Here is a 14,524-nt window from a genome sequence, read left to right as displayed (position 1 = left end):
GCGGATCGGACGGCTGGTATCGCTTCATCGTAAGCCAGTTCGTACCGCCCGCGTCAGATCTTCGCCGAAACGTGTCACGAATCCGCTTCTTTAAACCCGTGCTGCCTCGAGATCTCTCTCTCTCTCTCTCTCTCTCTCTCTTTCTTTCTTTTGTGGCGAAGCGGAGCGGAGATAGAAGGAAAGCGGCCGAAGAAATCCCCCGTTTGCTGGACCGTCGGCGGAGACGGAGGAAGAGCGGAAGGGCACCCCCCCCTCGCCCCGCCCCTTTATTCTTCTTCTTCTACAAGTCGAATCCCGGCCGCTAGCGCGGTCTCGCTCCAAGTGGTAGCTCCTCGGATCGACCGCTTGGTTCATCTTTGGATCCAGGGCTTACAGATCCGCCCCCTTGCATGCGCCGCGATGGCTTCTTTGTACCCTGGTCATGTCGGTGCCGTCCAGGTAATCGAATCTGCGGAGTATATCTGCTTCAAGCAACATCTTCGCCTGATTTTTTTGCTCCTTTTGTTGTGGTTGATTTTGCCCCCTTTTTGTTGGGCTTCGTGCAGGTCGGTGCTTATTTCTTGGAGCAATACTATCGGATTCTTCAGCAGCAGCCGGAACTAGTTCATCAGTTCTACACGGACGTGAGCTCCATGGCGCGATTTGATGGGACTGCCACGGAAACAGCTACGGGGATGGTGGTATTGTTCATCATATCAGATTCTTTTCCCCCTTTGATCTTTTTAATGGAATTCTATTTCTCCATATTTTTGCTTACCAAAATCCTTAGACATCTCTTTGCCACAAAGAGTAATGAAATAAAATATTGAGTAAGATTTTTCAATGGTTTGAAGAATATAATGTATTATATTTTTATGATATATGAGTTAATCGTTTTGTTGCCTATGTCCAGAACAACGTTCCTTGAAAATTGATGATCCATAACTTTTGTGCTTTTGGATGAGAATGCCTGTATTTTCTTTAGCTGTTCCACGTTTTGACAGTTTTTATGTTGTTTACTAGTTGGTTTTAGGTTGTCACTGATGGGTGTTGACATAATGGGTTTCTTTCATATGAAATGGAGTTAATTTCCTTTAACTCTATACCACCTATTGTTGTTTCCACTGGTCTGTAAACCGGAATCATGTTAATTATTATGAGGTTTGCTGGTAATTTTGCTCTTAGAAATCTTTGTATCATATTCTTTTAACTGGCAAGGTCATAGTTATGCACTACCTAAAATATCCTAACATTTTGCAGCAAATCCATCATCTAGTTATGTGCCTGAATTTTAATGGGATTGAGATTAAATCAGCTCAATCTTTGGAGTCTTGGAATGGTGGAGTTTTGGTGATGGTTTCTGGTTATGTGCAGCTGAAAGAGTATAGTGTCAGGAGGAAATTTGTGGAAACATTTTTTCTTGCTCCTCAGGAGAAAGGGTACTTTGTTCTCAACGACATTTTTCACTTACTTGAGGAGGAACATATTCATCAGCACCCAACAGTCATCTTGGCTCATAGCAATCTTGACACCAACTTAAATGCACCCAGTTCTGTACCTGAAACAGGTAACGATTACTGTGGAAAATGTAGAGACGAACCCTATTTGTCAGGGATAGTTGTTGCTAGTAGATGTTTGACATGTTCTTCTGTGCTTTGAAATCTAATTTGCTGCCTTGTCATTACTTTATCTTTGGAGCATGTTGAAGAAATGAAAGGAGGTAGGGATGTATTTGTCCATGTTTATGAACTGTCGCATGATTCATATCATATGGTACTACTTGAGAGACTTTCTAATCAATGTACCTACCTTTTCACATAAATTTTTAAATAAAATTAAAACAAAAGTTATTACAATTTTGAAAATGATTGGAACTCTTTGTGAATATTCAGCTTAGTTACTGCCTCTAGAATTCTTACTAAGTTACCTTTATAAGTTAAGCTTACAGATTTTTTTTTGTTATCATGTCCAATAAAATCGTATCGAAGGAAAATTGTGCGAAATTAAATAGAAAGGTGGTGCTGCTAAATGTTTCCTTGTGTGCTACTTTGCTTTTCAATTTAGAAGATTTTTATGACACATACTTATAAATTGATATAGTGACTTGGAATAGACAAAAGGAATACAAAATGATATCTGTTATCTCTGTTAAAGTGAATGTTATCATGCAAAAACCAAAGGAAGTACGTTTTATATATAAGAGTTCACCATTTTATTTCTGTTTGTTTTCCTTCATTCTTTTGAATTTAAAATTATTTGGTCAGTTTGGTCCCACTAGTCTCTATCATGTCACTGCTGGTCAGTCCTGATCTTGATTCTGTTCATGCCAAGTTGCCAAGTAAATGTATACAAGACCCATGTCTTCCAAATGAACATTACTTGCCCACCCTAGAACCAAATACACCCAGCTTTTTTATACTTGAGATGTTTAATTAGTGAAGTACATAGTTGTCATCAAGTTTGTTTGTTGCTTGTTCACTATATGTCCTAAGAAGTAAAGGCATTGTTGTATCTTGGGTGTCCTATGTTTATTGGTGCTTTATAAGTGTACTATACGAAACAAATGAGCTGCTGTCGTCAGGTCATCTTGATAAAATGTATGTCATTTTGGTCTGTTTCCTCTGTTTTTAAGAGTAACTTATAGTCTGATTGGAGTAATGTACCTTTATTTGTTATATCATCTCACACTTGTATTTTTTGGAAGAAGTTGCTGCATGTAGACTACTTCCTTCTAGGAGTGGGGTACTACAGCATCATCCAGTTTGATGTCTCTGTTTATTAGTCTGTTCACTTTTATTTCTTGTATGGCTTATATAGGATTACTGAGGCCACTTTTGGCAATTTGCTAAATGTTAAAAATGTGAACAAGGAGTGAGAAACTTCTCTCAGGCCCAATTTATCATGATAGAACAATTTTTTAATATTCTGAAACCCTATAGCGGTCTTTTTTGAGGGCATGAAAAGGTGACCTTGATAGCTGGACACCTAATTTCTTTCTTGTAATCTTAAGCCTGACTTTGTTGATTATTTCGGCAGTTTCTGACTACATTCTGGAAGAACAAGTTCAGTCTCGGGATTTGGTGCCCTCATTGGAAGAAAATGACACAGTTGAGAAGTATAGCATACCTGAGGCACTGCAGCAACTTCCAGAATCTGATGAAAGAGTAGACGAGTCTCCTGTTGAAGATGCTGCTTCATTTCCAAGTGCCTTGGATACTGCAAGAGATCCACCCCTTGCCACTCCAGAGGAACCTGTTGAGGAGCCAACTCGGCAGACCTATGCATCCATTGTATGTTGAATTATACATTTCCCACAGGTATTTCATAGCAAATTAATGTTGTTTGTATCACAGCTTCGTTCTAAAGGCCAATCTGGACAACCTATGCCACATACAACATCTTTATCGAAGCCCAGTCAGGTGGCCTCAGAATGGGCTCCTTCCTTGCAGCCAACTTCTCAACGACCACAGCCTGCCTTGGTTTCTGAAAGGTCCATCTCAGAGGCAGCTGAGGAGGCTCCATTAGTTGAAGATGAAGGTTTTTTTTCCTTTCTTCGCTTTTATATATTTGTACAGTATGTTATTTGAACAATCCAGCATATTGCTACTCCAAGAAATTAAAAGGTCATCCCTCTAATAGAAAATTAGGCTTCATAATCTCATAATCTCATTAGGCTTCTTAATATATCATCTTCCTAATACCTCAAATTTCATTAATTTTAACTCCAGTGAGAATTTGAATTTGCATATCAATCTCAAACAACCAATTGGTTTTGCATATTTCAAGAAATTAAAAGGTCATCCCTCTAATAGAAAATTAGGCTTCGTAATCTCATATGGCTGAGTTTCTTAGTAATTACTTTTAGTGACCTAGTAACATTTTTGCAATCTTTGATCTGGATACAACTATTAAGGTATTATCTTCCTAATACTTCAAATTTCTTTACTTTTAAATCTAGTGAGAATTTGAATTTGCATATCGATTCCAAACAACCAATTGGTTCTTTATTACATTAGCATATATTTTTTGTAGTTTTGTTGTTTCTTTTTTGTTTGTTCTTTATGGTTTTACACTATTCTGTTCTATCAGAAGATTCCTCCTGCTTTCTTTAAACTGCTTTTAGTGATCTCTTTTATCTTTGTTCTCAGGTGAAGCAAGATCAGTTTATGTGGGAAATCTCTCTTCATCTATTTCAGTTGTGGACCTTGAGCAAGTCTTTAAGAACTTTGGTAGACTAAGGCCTGATGGTGTTTCTATTAGGAGCCGCAAGGTAAATCTCATAGAACCTTGTTGTACTATTTTAAACATATTAACATAGGTTGGAATGTTTGCCTCAGTTATCTAGTTCACGTGAATTTGCAGGAGTCTGATGTTTTCTATGCCTTCATTGAGTATGAAGATGCCATTGGTGTACATAATGCACTTAAGGTTTGTCCTCTTCCAATAGCTCTAAATCTGAATCAGTGTCAGATACATGCTAGATAACTCTGGATTAAATTATCATTGTATATGTTTTTAACTAAACGCTGATTGATGTGTGTTTGTTTGTCCTTGTTTCTTATTTGTAATCAGATGAATTCTTTGATCGTGTTCTGATAAAATTTATGCTTGTTCGGTAATTGATGCTAGTTCATTTTCCTTGACTGCACTATTTTGCAAAATCGAGACCGTTACTTAATTTGGTCAATGTTGGACAGTTGAGTTTTCTTCTGCAAACAACTATTGTGTTCATGTTGTTGTTCTCTTTTGACCTCTTTGTAACTTAAGACAGGTTCTTTTATGCATAAGACAATTGTCAACTTTCTGAACCTCGAATCTCTGAAGCATCTTTCAGATCTGCGTATCTTACAGAATCATTGTTGACGTGCAGGCATCTCCAATACAGTTGAATGGGCGGCTGATTCATGTTGAGGGGAGAAGACCGAACAGTGGGGCTTCACGAGGAAGTAAGTCATGTCTTGTATAATTTTTCGTCAACTGTTTGCACTATAATTTTCAATCCTTATGCTAAACATTTTTCAGTATTGATTTCTATATATACTGATTTGTTTAATAGAATATATGTGACCAAAAACCTTTTAGCAGAATGTGAACTCATGAAGCATTTTATAGCTTTTTTTTGTCCTGTAGAACTAATTTAAGTTGGAGTCACACTTGAACTTCAGTGATGTCATAGTTCAAACTCTAATAAACCTTTTCTCATCATTCCAGATCATAAGCATTGATTTTTTAGGATGGGGCATCGTATGTTGTACTCCGTGACTGTCATTTCTAGTGCAATTTGGCATATGACGATGTGTACAGGCGAAGAAGTGGCAAAGTCAATAATCAAGTGAGTCTAGATAACAATGTACAGGCGAAGTCAATAATCAAGTTAGTCTAGATAACGATCAGTGCCTATGCCTCAATCCTGAATGTAATGTGTATAGGGTTTGTTTGTCTGCTTCAAGTAGATTGTCGCCTAGCCTAATTCAATAACATTCGCTTTTCTTTCCTTTCGCCTTAACTGAACAAGCAATGGATCGAGTAACAACAGACTTCAGTAGCGCTTAATTATACTAAGCTTGTTTGTTACGAGATAAAAAGAAAGCAACATGGAATATTCAAACTTATCGGGAAGCGAAGCATGAAATATGCATGGACCTTGGCAGATATAGTGGATTGTCGAATCAACCTTGCCTTTTATGATTTTATGACTTTGTTGTGTTTTACATAGAAAGTTGTGGTTGATAAGAAGTAGATCAAGAGGGGAAAATTTTGGATGCCTGTTTGGATACCTGGTGATTTATTCAGACATCTGGAGGTGGCAACTAACAATGCTGGATAGATTCCTACTCTGATCCTTCATACTCACCAGAAAACTGAATATTTGAAGTTTATGGTATGAGCAGAAAACAAAAGAGGTGGCAAACTAACAATGCGGCATATCTGCATTTCTCTCGTGTCTTTCTTGTCTTACCTCTTGCTTTTGCTACCTTTCTTATCTATCCTCTGGATCTTGATGGTCACTAATCTAGACCCTGATGTAGAAATCACGAGTGTGTCTGGCTCCGTCGGTGCTTCCTCAAGAGAAAGAAGGCACGTTGTGCTGTTAATCCTAATTTTTCATTAATATTCTTAATTGTCATATATTTGTGAAATTACAGATACCGACATATATGTACATAAGATATTGCTTTTTTTTTTTATAACCATATGCAGTCTCATAGAAAATGCCTAAGTTCAAAACTGCTTATTTTTTTGATATTCAATATTATTGTTTGTGTTTGCAATATACATTAGAGATGTAACCTGTGAATGTCTAAACAGCATAAATAACCGCCTGACAATTTTCTAGTATTTTTTTTCATAAAGAATCAGCTCATCCATTTTGGCAACTATATCTGTTCCCACTTCCCCAGCATTGGCAATGGGGTTCCCTTGTTTGTACCGATTCCAGAAAAAAAATATTTGAGGTGGTAAGACAAGTTAGTTTTCATCTTTTCAATCTTTTTCTTCAGAAAGGGGCAGAGGAAGAGGAGGATACCCATCCGAGACCTCAAGGGGGCGTTTTGGTGGCCGGATGTTTGGTCGGGGCAGCAGGCAAGACACCAACGAGAGGGATTATAACAGCCGAACGAGGGGAAATGGCTACCCCCAGCGAGTTCAAGAAAGGGGATTTTAGATGCTGCAGCTAGCTCTAAAGCACTAGCACAATCAATGGGAAGCCTCAATAGACTCCCATTGTGTGGGAAATATTAACATCTCCTTTTCGAGGTGTTTTCCTACCATAAATCTGAAATTAGTTCTATACTTTTTCTCGGATTGGCAATTTATGATTCCTATTCCATGGAGTGAGTGCCCTTTTGATAAACTTGCATTCAGGAGCATCATGAAGAGGTTTTTTGTGTCTCTCTAGTCTCTCTCTAATTCTCTCTTAGCGAGTATCTTTTGGAGTTACATGGTAGTTTAATACCATAGGTTGTCAGAGTCTCTATGTTACATTACCCATAAAAGCAGTTTCAATTGCTACAGCCGCATCTCGTCTTTGCCTCTCGCATCATTCTTTGAACTCAGTTTTGTGACCAATTCCCCATTTAATGTTTCATGTGTTCAAATCTTTCCCTAGGAAAAATAATATATACCGAGGCATATAAAGATCTTTGTACATTTGCTTATTTTTCGTTCGAACATCTGAAGCTTAATGTTACAATCGTGCAAATACATATCTTATGCATGTCACTTCTTTGTGGTAATTATTCTTCTTGTGTGTGGTAAATGAGATGATCCTCTAACATTAACATGTAGTTTCTGAACTCTTTATTTTACATTAATTTGTATGGTAAATTTGATTTGAGCCTACGCATCCATAAATCGCACTTGGAGAAGGATCAATGCATTAGAACTATTGCCTACCGACGAGAAATAAAGCAATAAAAGCACTCTGTAATACTACCACCTTCACCGAATCAAGACCGATGAGGAAGAAGAAGAATAAGAAAAGATACAGCAACAACAAAAGGAATCCATGTGCACGCACGCACGCACGCACCACTTGGTAGTTTATAGCCCTCGACCAACCGGTGCATGACCAAGTAAGAAAAGTTGTGTTCCACTTCCACAGCAAAACAACTCTCGGAGAATCTCACAAAGCGGCGGAGGAAGGCTTGCGGAAACCCCATTAGAGCTGCTTGTGGATGGCCAAAAGTGACGACGCACCAACGTGATTACTTTTATCCAACCATACCACCTCCGGTTTTTCATAGTTATTATATGATTTTTTAGCTTAACACATATCTTGCAAAATCTTATAAATTATATGGCATCACCATATTAATCTCTATGAGTTTACTGATAATTGACCGTTAATATTGATGCCTTTCAAAAACTTGTTATGATTATAAAGACATCAAGGGGTTTTTTGTTTTTTTGGATGCAGAAAAATAGCTTTTTAAGTCATATTTTAATTAATATATATATATTATCTTAATCGCTGGAGGGATCTATCCGTTATATCGAAATTTGTAAGGGTCGATACGTAAAATAAAAAAGCCTAATGCGTTCCCCCGCAGGGGGCCATGTGCAAAACTCAAAACCCCGATGGACTGCAGTGAATAAATCTTATAGGGGGCTATTAGAGAAAAGTGAAACGAAAAGGGGTCTATTAGGAAAATAGAACCTGCATGGGGGTTGTATTTAAGAAGCAAAATTCCCAATCTGTCCTCCGTTTCATCTCATTAACCTAATAATTGGTCGCCTTCGTGGGCTGAGACGCGAATCCACATCTGCCCTTCCCTCGGATCGTACCAGTATGTTCTCGCGTCTGCCGATCGACGGTGGACTCCGCCTCAGCTTCCTCCGTTCACTAGAATTCGCCTTGACCTCCCCTTTTCTTATAGACGTCGATAGGTGAGAATTCCCGGAGATCAAATCCGAGCGGGGCTTCCCCCCTTTGGAGTGATTCGGTCGTGGCCCGGAGAACTTTTTCCCAAGTTGCTCGCTTTTTGGATAAGAATATCGAGAGGTCTGTTGTGGTTTTCTTGTTTCTTGTTCTCTTCGGGATGGGAATAAAGCTGCCACCTTGATCTCGGCTCATCTTTTCCTTTTCGTCCGTTTTCAATCGATAGGATATAAAAATCCCACCTTGCTGAGTTTGGGTGTCGATCCTCTGGTATCGCACGCATGCCTTTGAAGTTCTTCATTACTTTTTCTTTTCTCACCTCTCTCTGTGGTTTTTGTGGAGTGAGAGAATCAGCATGGTTTTGCTGCTTCATTTTCTTTGATTGAATTGAAAAATATATGGGATGACAACTAAAAAGAAATTTTGTTTCTTGTTTTTTGTTGGAGTCTATCCCTAGGTAAGGATAAGGATACAGAATCACAGTTTTGATGTCTGAACTTATTTTTCCTGTGAAGTTTACGGTACAGAGCAAATACTCGTTTGATCGTCCGCTATGCCACTGATAGGTCCAGGGAAAGGGAGTATAATATCTATTCTTATTTCTAAAAATCTTTTGTCTTGGGATCCTCATAAGCGCTTTCTGAAGATGCTTTTTTGTGTATTAGGGTGCTGTTACCTTTCTCTGTTCTTGTTTTAAGAGTCGATGTTGAGTTCAATAATTGATACTCCTCGTAGATCTTCCCCATATCATGAATTGCTTGAGGGAGTCGGAATCCTCTATTCTTATACCTGTAGCTAGGCTTTTTCTTCTTCTTTTTGCATGCTGAAATTGTTTTCTTCTGCAGTAATGGTCAGATATTTCAATCATGTTTCTTCAATTTCAATTATGTTTGAGCTCTTGTTCATTCATATGTTGTTGGTTCTCATGGTATATCTCTTAGGTCTTGCGTGAGGAATACTGTGTATTGCAACAGAAGTAAATTTGTGATGCAGAGCTGTAATTGTGGTAGATCTTCTTGTAGATACCTTCTGAGTTCTGATATTATTGTATATTCTAGTTCTTAGTTGCTTTTTCTTTTCCAGTTTGAAGTTCTCTTGAACCGTACAAATCTTTTAAATTCTCCAAATTGCTAAAGTATGGAAATTGAACAGAAATCTTCACGGACGTGGAGAATATTTGATCGTTTGTTGTTGTGTATAAAATTGTCCAAAACTTAAATCTACTCTGAACATACTGGGTGTCTTTCTCGCAATTCAAATAGATCATGGTATCTAAAACCATTGGCATTTGTGTATAATCTAAAATGTCCAATGTGACATTTCTCAGAAGATCACAGATGCCACCAGATTACCGAGAAATTAGTTAAGTTGATATTTAGTGCAAGTATTTTATACATTTATGTAACTACGAACACATTTATGTGCGGTGAACTTACTGCAATGACACAATTCAGAAGGTCTACTTGTTGGTATTTTCTGGAGATGTAGGTATTTACCTCAACTTGAGTCCAAATAAAACTGAGATGAAGCCAATTTCATTGGTAAAAAGAGTAAATTTTTGGCATCTGATAAAAGTATCACACTTTAAGCATATGATGCATAATTTTTACTACCAGAGTAGTCTAGAGTTTAAGAGCTATGACCCGTAGATATGCCTTGTCAATTTATTGTCACTTAACTCTGCAAAGGTCATTTCACCAATCTCTAAACCAAATTTCATTCATGTCACCTAAGGTCTCCAATTCAAGTACCAAATAGTAACATGTTTGCATTACATGTGGACTTACTTGATTCACAATGTTTCTTAAAGTGTTTTATTTCTTCCTGATAATGTATTGTAATTTTTAAATGGCTTATAAATTAAAGTTATCATCATTTATTATTTTAGATGATGATTGTTTTACAGAGAGAAGCAGTTATCCTTCTTTTTATGTTATGTTGACATGACACTTGTCACTTTATTCATGTTCCACCTAGGTTTCTGGATTTAATGGCTTGGCACATGGAAGTTAGTTCCAAAGTTATTTTAATATAATTCTAGCAATGTCTTTTTGTAGGTGAAAATTCTATTGGCAATGAATGCATAGAAAGAAATGGAAACACATTCAGCTTTACCGGTGGGGAATCTGAATATGCAGCAATTCTGTAATTCTGGGAGCTCTGGAGTTATGTCATCATCTCTACCTGTTCTACCAAACACCTTGGAGGAGAAATTCCCTGAACTACCAGATCCCCAACATGTTCCACTGGAGAGGGAAATACAAAGAAATCCTTTGCCTTCCCAGAGACCTTTGTTTTCATCACCTTCTGGATTTTCTCCAGATCTTAGTTTCTCTTCAACTCTCATCCATGAGAGGCATACCAACAATACTCCATTCGTCAGTCGATCACTGAATGCTGGAGTTTCTTTGCCTTCAACCTATTTGTCAAATATGGAAATATTTCAAGTGCCAAATAATTTCCCCAAAGATCCAACTGAAATAACCTGGTGTCCGGATTCAGTTCAAGGCATGCTAAATTGTTCAGATGGTGTAATTATGGGGAACAATCAAATACAAAATAGCTCAAATAAGGTTTCTAATGACCGTAATAAGCAAAATGAATGGTGGAGTGATATAATGAATGTGGATTGGAAGGATCTTTTTGATGATACAACTATCTCTGAATCTCAACCGAAGGTAATTGAACTATCTACAGGTACTTGTAGAATGCTGAAGAAAGGATTAGTTACTTCCCTCTTTCATATTGTCCATTAGAGTTTACATTTGTTGCAACAAATGTAGTACGTTAAATCACACATGGTCCTTGCCTGTTGTCTTTCGGATTACAAGATAATCTTGTGCTTCTCGACACTTGAGTCACAAGACCTTTATTTGAAAAAGAAATCAGTGTTATCAACTTCTAGTATTTGAAATGATCATATCATATAATTCTTGAACTATCTGGTATTTAACAGTCTTAAGACAGTCCCTATAACATAAGCATTATATGATTTAGGTGTATAATTATCTTCATTGTGGTGCATGAATTTTCATAGCCAATTCATTCTGTAATTAGATTTTTTAAAATTGCAACTGGTTTATATGATTTCTGATTGTCTATAGGTTGTTTACCCACCTGCCCAATCCTCCTCTAATATTTCAATGCAGCAGCTGCAAACAGATCAGTCTGTTCCATGCCATTCTGGTGAGGTTTGTGCTGTCACTGGTGCATCATCTTCTGCCACTACTGTTGCAGCCAAGCCACGGATGAGGTGGACTCCAGAGCTTCATGAATGCTTCATAAATGCTGTCAACCAGCTCGGTGGTAGTGAAAGTACGTTATATCTTTTGTGTTCCTCCTTTCTATTCTTGCTGGCTCGCTGAGTTTCCTGTGTTCACTCTCAGGAGTTTTCTGTATTCACTCTTAATTGTCTTTTTACCTTCAGAAGCTACTCCTAAAGGTGTACTGAATATCATGAAAGTGGAAGGATTGACAATATACCATGTGAAAAGTCATCTACAGGTCTAGCTATTTGTCTCCTTTTGGATTCTCTTCACTTGTATAATATGTCCTTGTATGATCATTAATAGGTCTTTTCTTTTTTTTTATCCAGAAATATAGGACTGCACGTTATAAGCCAGACTCATTAGAAGGTCTGTCAAAGTTGGTTATAATTTTTGAACTAAAACTTTAATATGTTTATTTTGTTACTGTTTTCTGAAGCATATTCTTTAAGCAATTTCTTCTTTCTCTAATGACACAAATACTCCTGGAAGATGTTCTCCTTAGCTTGCTATATGTAATTTGTTGCCCTTGTACCTTCTTTAATGCATTTCAATTCCTTAGGTGGAATCTATTTGCTATAATTATAAGCTAAAGTAAACATCATGTGGGCTTTGTGTCTTTTTTTGTTAATGTTATTTCTTGATGCATCAGGGATGTCAGAAAAGATGGCCACTCAGAGTGAGGAATTACCTTCTCTAGATCTAAAGACGTGAGTTAACTTTTGCCAAATAATGGATCCTTTGTTTCTGTAGCTCTTCTGTTGTCGGATGCTGCCTTGTGGGAGAAAAGAATTGAATTTTAAGATGTAAATAACCATCTGCTTTCGGAAGAAATCACGATCTTCTGGTTGTATTTAATGGAAGTTTTGGGAATAATCCACTGCTGTGTTGTTGATTAAACATGAATCCTTCATCTTGTCTCTGACATCTTGATGTTTCAGCATAGTGCCTGAGCAATCACTTAACAACCATGATAGGTTGGCTATATGTTGACCGTTATGTTTCAAAATTCATTCTTTGCTTGGTGCTCTGTTGGGTTGTGCCGTTGTGGTTCTATATTAGCTTTTAGTACCAAATTAAAATTTCTTTATTGTTAGTTATTTATATTATAGATCCTTTTCAGTTTCTTGACTCTTGTGTTTCATTTGCAACTAAACTGGAATGTGCATCACAGCCTCCTTTCTTTTCATTCTTTGCTGTCATTCCTAGTCAATAGGTATAAGCTTCTACAGTTAATCATTGATCCTGCATTCCATTTTTTATAACAGAGGCATTGATTTCACTGAAGCATTACGACTCCAGATGGAAGTTCAGAAGCGACTTCATGAACAACTTGAGGTTTGTTTTTGTGGGTCTGTTATAAGCATGCTTTAGCTTGTTGCTTTGCTGTACTTGTGAATATTCTGAAATTTCAACTCTATTTATTTAATTTGTTTTTCATACCTGTAATAGAATTTAGGACTCTGTAATTTGGCTTATCAATATTTTCTCTTGGACATGTTTTCCATGATTATAGATTTGTTGGGATAATTGAACATACTGTTTCCTTGTTTCTTATCTTTTTCTTATCAGTATTTTATACTTTGTAGTCCTTCCAGGAGTGCTGCAACATACATAGCAATGACTAGCACTGACAAAAGCAACTATAACAACAAACTACTGCAATGACTGCTTCTGCTATATATATATAGTTTAGGTTTGTTTTTAATTGTTAAACTAAAGGGCAGTAGAGATCGGTTTCTTAAATTATTGTGCAGCTTTCCAAATCTGAACTGTTCCTTCGAATCAAATTTATATTTTAAATTGTCTGTATTATTTCATCGGCATTTTATCATGCACCATGTCCATTAGAGGCACGATATGAACTTTAGGTTGAGGAGCACCCTTTTGATGACATGCTATTAATTAATACACTTGCTTCTACTGGTCATTGCTTGTAGAATGTAGACATCTGGGCAAGTTACCTCCAGTTTTGTAAGTCTGACCTTTTTTTGTCCAAAGGCAAAATAGATTGTATTAAAATCTACAAATCCGACTTGATGACCACTAATTGTCTGTCATTCTTACAGCTTATTCTCTCCTTTTCTTTCACAGATTCAGAGAAATCTGCAGCTGAGAATTGAAGAGCAAGGGAAATACCTGCAAATGATGTTTGAGAAGCAATACAAGTCAACCATGGACAAGACCCATTGTTCTTCCACTGTAGAAAAACCAACAACCATATCTTCCGATCAAACACATTCTACTGCCAAGATTGATCTCCCAGAAGCACGAAATAGTTCCACTGATTCAAAAATAACAGAGGGCTTTAGGCAAGTCAGTAACAAGTGGAAGATGTCTGAAGTTGAACCTTCCAATGAGAAGGAAACAGACGCTCTTACTAGTGCCCTTCCACCAAGCAAGCACTCGAGAATAAATGACGAGGACTCGTGAATTCCAATCTCAGCATTGGACTGACTAATGTTACAACACCGGTAGCTGTCGATATGAACATCATTATTGCAATAAAAAGTTTCCAGTACAAATGGAGGTTATTTGGGAGGAGACACTTCTAGCAGTAGTAGCAGATTTAGTAACTTGTTTCATATCTATGTTAGGTATGAATCATAGGGTGCAGTCTTTAAGAAAATTCCTATTAGAAGGAAGTGGAGAAGTGATGTCTCTGAACAACAAAGTTAATAAAAAAAGACCTTGATATTTTATGGCTTTATTTTCCCTTGTGTGGCTTGTGTTTGAACACACAAAGAAAGAAATTTCTGTATTTGCTTATTTCTCAAAAAATTATTTAATTCTCTTCAAAAATGGCAACACTGATTATTGTTTCTGTGTATAAATTGTGTACTATGTTGTTTTCTTTTGTCACCTTTATTTTGCTGAGAAGTGAACTGAAGACTACATA

General features: G+C 37.2%; 2 protein-coding genes across 9 annotated transcripts; both read left to right on the top strand.

The window, feature by feature from the left end:
- Positions 1–131: 131 nt before the first annotated feature.
- On the top strand, positions 132–6,992 carry LOC135671815 (nuclear transport factor 2-like). 2 transcript variants are annotated; one of them, XM_065180050.1, is made up of 9 exons: positions 132–438; positions 546–680; positions 1,240–1,546; positions 3,016–3,269; positions 3,333–3,516; positions 4,128–4,249; positions 4,342–4,407; positions 4,850–4,925; positions 6,480–6,992. In XM_065180050.1, the coding sequence occupies exons 1-9, from the start codon at positions 400–402 to the stop codon at positions 6,641–6,643; spliced, it is 1,347 nt and encodes a 448-aa protein (XP_065036122.1). In that variant the 5' UTR covers positions 132–399; the 3' UTR covers positions 6,644–6,992. The 2 variants fall into 2 exon arrangements, with proteins under 2 accessions (XP_065036122.1, XP_065036121.1); XM_065180049.1 differs by having other exon boundaries at positions 155–438; positions 1,354–1,546.
- A 1,215-nt stretch (positions 6,993–8,207) lies between these two features.
- LOC103982359 (protein PHOSPHATE STARVATION RESPONSE 2) lies at positions 8,208–14,335 on the top strand. 7 transcript variants are annotated; one of them, XM_065180046.1, is made up of 9 exons: positions 8,216–8,482; positions 9,301–9,365; positions 10,417–11,037; positions 11,464–11,674; positions 11,787–11,863; positions 11,955–11,994; positions 12,278–12,335; positions 12,894–12,963; positions 13,720–14,335. In XM_065180046.1, exons 3-9 carry the CDS (start codon positions 10,453–10,455, stop codon positions 14,056–14,058), a joined length of 1,380 nt encoding a protein of 459 aa, XP_065036118.1. In that variant the 5' UTR covers positions 8,216–8,482; positions 9,301–9,365; positions 10,417–10,452; the 3' UTR covers positions 14,059–14,335. The 7 variants fall into 7 exon arrangements, with proteins under 7 accessions (XP_009397547.2, XP_009397548.2, XP_065036118.1 ...); XM_009399272.3 differs by lacking the exon at positions 9,301–9,365 and having other exon boundaries at positions 8,208–8,482; XM_009399273.3 differs by lacking the exon at positions 9,301–9,365 and having other exon boundaries at positions 8,214–8,367.
- The last annotated feature ends 189 nt before the right edge of the window (positions 14,336–14,524 follow it).

The sequence above is a fragment of the Musa acuminata genome, chromosome BXJ1-4 (genome assembly GCF_036884655.1).
Source record: "Musa acuminata AAA Group cultivar baxijiao chromosome BXJ1-4, Cavendish_Baxijiao_AAA, whole genome shotgun sequence".
NCBI classification, from domain to species: Eukaryota; Viridiplantae; Streptophyta; class Magnoliopsida; order Zingiberales; family Musaceae; genus Musa; species Musa acuminata.
This window is presented reverse-complemented; position numbering and strand designations above follow the sequence as displayed.

Excerpts from the sequence above, each read along its gene's own strand:
- LOC103982359 (XM_009399272.3), top strand. The coding sequence starts at position 10,453 with ATGGAAACACATTCAGCTTTACCGGTGGGGAATCTGAATATGCAGCAA. Across the intron at positions 11,675-11,786 it reads CCAGCTCGGTGGTAGTGAAA|AAGCTACTCCTAAAGGTGTA; the intron begins GTACGTTATATC and ends TTTTACCTTCAG. Across the intron at positions 12,964-13,719 it reads GACTTCATGAACAACTTGAG|ATTCAGAGAAATCTGCAGCT; the intron begins GTTTGTTTTTGT and ends TTTCTTTCACAG.
- LOC135671815 (XM_065180050.1), top strand. The coding sequence starts at position 400 with ATGGCTTCTTTGTACCCTGGTCATGTCGGTGCCGTCCAG. Across the intron at positions 1,547-3,015 it reads CAGTTCTGTACCTGAAACAG|TTTCTGACTACATTCTGGAA; the intron begins GTAACGATTACT and ends TTATTTCGGCAG. Across the intron at positions 3,270-3,332 it reads GGCAGACCTATGCATCCATT|CTTCGTTCTAAAGGCCAATC; the intron begins GTATGTTGAATT and ends TTTGTATCACAG.